This window comes from Curcuma longa, unplaced genomic scaffold, assembly GCF_044706935.1.
Source record: "Curcuma longa cultivar G26 ecotype Majalengka, Jawa Barat unplaced genomic scaffold, ITB_CL_G26_1.1 contig_13066, whole genome shotgun sequence".
Lineage (NCBI taxonomy): Eukaryota > Viridiplantae > Streptophyta > Magnoliopsida > Zingiberales > Zingiberaceae > Curcuma > Curcuma longa.
In genome coordinates this window covers 34,055-38,197 of record NW_027429335.1, presented here as the reverse complement: position 1 = coordinate 38,197, position 4,143 = coordinate 34,055, and the positions used below count along the sequence as shown (strand labels likewise).

At 43.1% G+C, this 4,143-nt stretch overlaps 1 protein-coding gene across 2 annotated transcripts; it reads left to right on the top strand.

The window, feature by feature from the left end:
* The first annotated feature begins 877 nt into the window (after positions 1-877).
* Positions 878-3,383, top strand: LOC141815960 (transcription factor bHLH130-like). 2 transcript variants are annotated; one of them, XM_074703820.1, is made up of 7 exons: positions 878-931; positions 1,081-1,506; positions 1,662-1,984; positions 2,076-2,246; positions 2,335-2,400; positions 2,478-2,546; positions 2,620-3,383. In XM_074703820.1, the coding sequence occupies exons 2-7, from the start codon at positions 1,092-1,094 to the stop codon at positions 2,686-2,688; spliced, it is 1,113 nt and encodes a 370-aa protein (XP_074559921.1). In that variant the 5' UTR covers positions 878-931; positions 1,081-1,091; the 3' UTR covers positions 2,689-3,383. The 2 variants fall into 2 exon arrangements, with proteins under 2 accessions (XP_074559921.1, XP_074559919.1); XM_074703818.1 differs by having other exon boundaries at positions 892-931; positions 1,073-1,506.
* The last annotated feature ends 760 nt before the right edge of the window (positions 3,384-4,143 follow it).

Genomic DNA, 4,143 nt, shown 5'->3' with positions numbered 1-4,143 from the left:
ATGCCCCTTTCAGGAATTATCAGAGCAAATTCTTTGGAAAGACAAGAACACAGCACACGGTTCCAAGGCTGCATCGTCATCCTCATCCTCATCCTCATTGCCTGATGGAATCTTGAGGCTGCTCTGAACCCACATCCGATTCTGTAACCTAATCTCACTGCTCGCAAGAATCGTATCCATCTCAACAGTTCAAACAGCGTGCAGCGTAAGCCTTTTCTTAATATCAGGTTTTATGAAGGTCAACGCACTCTCAGATTCAAAAAAGACGAAAAAGAAAATTGCAAGACGCGATCTTGGCGCAGTGGTTACTGGAAACAAACAAGGACTCGAGTGAATAATCAAGGGCAGAAGATGACTGGTATGATGATCATGTAGCTTACAGCTGTCTTCGTGTCCTTGCGCAAGCAGCGTTGACTTATGGAGTTGAATAATTGCTTGGTTGAAGGGGAATCAAAGGAGGCAGGTGAGAGCTTACGCACAGATAGTCAAATGGATCCGCGGCCGTACAACGTAAATCACACGGCTCTGGCTTTCTGGTAAGTCTGTGGCTTCAGCCCCGTGATTAATGGACGGGGTGCCGAAGGATCTGGTCCGTCCTCGGGCGATCGAACGGCGAGGATTAGCAGTCCGGTCGATCAGGAAAGCGACAAGCCGACACGGGATCTAAAGAGGTGTCCAGCGTGGCAGATAAGATAACGTCAAAGCTCCTTCCCATGCTACAAAAGTAATCTGAATCGAGTTTCTTAGCAGCCGAAAAAGGTGCCGTATTTGGTAAAATACGGCGAGGGCAATACGGTGAATATGAAAATACGGCGCCCGAATCCGCGTAGATTCGGGGGCATTTCAGTCACTTTGGTTTATAAATAGCGGGCGGAGGTGGAGGGGCTGGGATTAGTTTGCGCTGGTGGTGCTCCGGCGGAGAAAGATTTATGTGAGTAGAGAAAAGTAGAAGATTTATTGCTGGATTTTGTTTGAAAATTCAGCGTTTTTTATCTTTCGAATTCAAGTTGCAATAGATTAAGGTGTGTGTGTGTGTGTTTTTCCTTTTAAATTTGATTTGTGGCGGATTTAGGAGAGCAGAGGAGGAAGAAATGATCTACGGATCTCCGCCGCCGGTGGAGAAGGAGGAATCAGAGTCCGAACTCCAGATTTACCAACAGGACCAGCAGCTGCAGTTGAACTCCAGCCTTCTCCTTTTCCGGTCAGCTCCGAGCTCTCTGTTCGGAGAACTCGCCGGCGGCGCCGCCCAGAGGAGTTCCCAGTTTCAGCCGCCGGAGTTGGTCGGCTCTCAGCAGGCCGTTCCTTTCTCTTCGGCTCAGCCCATGGTTTACCGTCTTCCCATGCAGACTCACTTATTGAACCATGGCTTGACGGAGAGATCCAACCACATGGAGATGCAGCAGCAAATTGAGATCGGCGACGGCCGGAAAGCTTCCAATCTGAGAAATCTTGTGCGGCAGAGCAGTACTCCTGTGGGCTTATTCTCTCACTTGAATGCCGACAATGGTACCGCCTCTTACTAACAGAATAAAGATTCTGTTTTATTTTGACAAAAGATTTAAAGCGAGAACATAAAAGAGGGTTAAATCATCAAAGCTCTCTTCTTTTTAGTTTTTGCTGTGTAAAGTTCTGATTTTTCAACTGGATCATGAATCTTTTAGGTTATCCGATGATGAGAGAGCTGAGTGATGGTTTTAGAAACGGGGAACTTGCTCCTTCCATGGGGGATTCAGGGAGAGGACTTAAGAACCAGATGAGCTTCTCGTCGAGGCAAAGCTCACTGATGTCACAGATATCAGAGATGGGGGACGAGGAATTGGGTGGAAGTAGTCCTGATGACAGTAGCCAGTGTTACATGGCCGGAGTTCCGATGACATCTTGGGATGAAACCTCATTGCTTTCCGGCAACAAGTTGTCTGGAACAAGAAACAGAGAGGAAGAAGGGAAGATGGTGTCTGGCCTCAACCTATCTCAATTGACTCAGGCAGTCATTTATTCTATATTTAATCATTGATTCTAGTGCTTAGTAATTAAAAGTTCCAAGTATTGAACAATAATGATTTGTCTAAGAACAGAATGGGGAGTTGAGGAACCATGTTGCAGGTCTCACACATCAGCTCAGCTTGCCAAAGACCACAGTGGAAATGGCTGCCATGGAAAAATTTATCCAGTTCCAGGAGACAATCCCTTGCCAGATCAGAGCCAAACGGGGTTGTGCCACTCACCCGCGAAGCATCGCAGAGAGGGTGATTCTTCTCCTCCTCCTCCTCCTCCCTTCATCTGACAGCCCTGATTGGGGTTAGCCTCTTGATGGGCATCAGTTTTGATTTTCAGGTGAGGAGAACCAAAATTAGCGAAAGGATGCGAAAATTGCAAGAACTAGTCCCAAACATGGACAAGGTGGGCATTCCTGTTGCTTCCAATGGAACAGTGATCATCATCATTTATTTAACCTGTGCTGCTGATTTAATTTGCAGCAAACCAACACAGCAGACATGCTGGATTTGGCTGTCGACTACATCAAGGATCTCCAGAGACAAGTTAAGGTATTCAAATTATTTAACTCATGATCTTCACTTCATGCATTTTTTATTCTTGTTTCTGGATCCCTGTTTCAAGGTATTAAGGGAAGGCCAAGCAAGCTGCACCTGCTCATCTAGCAAGCACAAGTCTTTCCACAAGTCATGATTGATGCCATTATAGTAGAACTTGAAGCATCCTCCTTGAGCAAGCCTTTTACTGCAGAGGATAGCAATGTACAGTGTGTTGTGTAGTGCACCTGCTTTCTTTTTTTCCTTTTTAAGTTTCAGGCAGTTCTCAATAAGGAAAAGGGCCTTGTATTTTCTTCTTACACAATGACAAGTCGGTAGACTCGTGCTCATATTTGCAAACACTGAATGGAAACTTTCGGTTGGATCTGGAGAAGAATAGCGAACGGCTGGGGGGGAAAGTATGCTGAGCAGCTGTTTCCAACGAAGGAGATGAAGTTATCACCATGCATGAGATCTACTTTTCACCTCCACTGTTGGTGGATGCAGAACCACCACCACCACCACCACCACCACCACCATCACCACCATCAACCTCACCACTCACAGAGACTACTTTGGCTTGTGATTCAGTAGATTTCCTTTATCTGAGTTCAGAAACTGCTCTGAGTCAGGATGCTGTTCTTTGGATTCTCACTAGAAGCTTTTCCAACACTAAAATTCTTCCTAGGCTTAGGTAGAGCTTGTCGAGTAGACATGCATCTGAAAAAGAGTGTAGGACTCCAAACTTATTTGGCACCTCCAAGTCCAAGTTCCACATTGAAAGTGTACTAATTGTCCTTAATTTCTTTTCGTTTTCCGGCCAGTAAATAATTATGGGTAGAAATTAGCTTCCTTCTTCTGCAAAAGTGGAATCCGCCACCCCAGCCCCTGTCCAGCCCGAGGAAACCTTTGCATGCTTCCGTTACCTTTTGGGAGGCCTACGCCTTATAGAAATTGTCTACCTGAAACTGTCCCTTGGACTGTAGGTTCTGACACAAAGTTAGAATTCTAACTCTTCCAGAGTGGTATCTTATTGATGGCTCGAGCCTCCCCGGAAGGAGGCCTTGTAATGGAAAAGTTAGATGGATGTCTCATTTTGAGTTAAAGTTAAATGGACGTCTCATCTAATATTAACTATCTAAATTATCTGTACTCTTTACTCTTACTCTTTTATAGTAGCAATTTGTTAGTTTTCATACATTATAAAAGCTAGTAGGTAGTTGTTACACGTTATAGAAATTACATGTTAGTTTCTATACGTTCGATCATGATTAGATTATGTTTATTTAAAATATAATGAGTGTCATGGAATCCTCATCGTTTGTTTTAATCATAGAAGCAAATCAAAATGATATAAAATCTTAGCAATTAGTTTCTACACTTTATAGAAGTGATATGCATGTTAATTTGTACACGATCGATTGTGATTAAATAATATCTATTTAAAATACAATAAGTATTATGGAGTCTTCATTGTTTATTAAAATATTATTTTAATTAAGTTATCACTCAAAGAAATGAAATTAAAATATATAAAGTCACACTAGCAATTAGTTTCTACAATTGTAGAATTTAAGTTATAAAAGTTAATTATTAATTTTTATGTAGTCAA

Coding starts and splice junctions, on each gene's coding strand:
- LOC141815960 (XM_074703818.1), top strand. Junction 1,507..1,661: donor TCACTTGAATGCCGACAATG/GTACCGCCTCTT, acceptor TGAATCTTTTAG/GTTATCCGATGATGAGAGAG. Junction 2,547..2,619: donor ATCTCCAGAGACAAGTTAAG/GTATTCAAATTA, acceptor CCCTGTTTCAAG/GTATTAAGGGAAGGCCAAGC.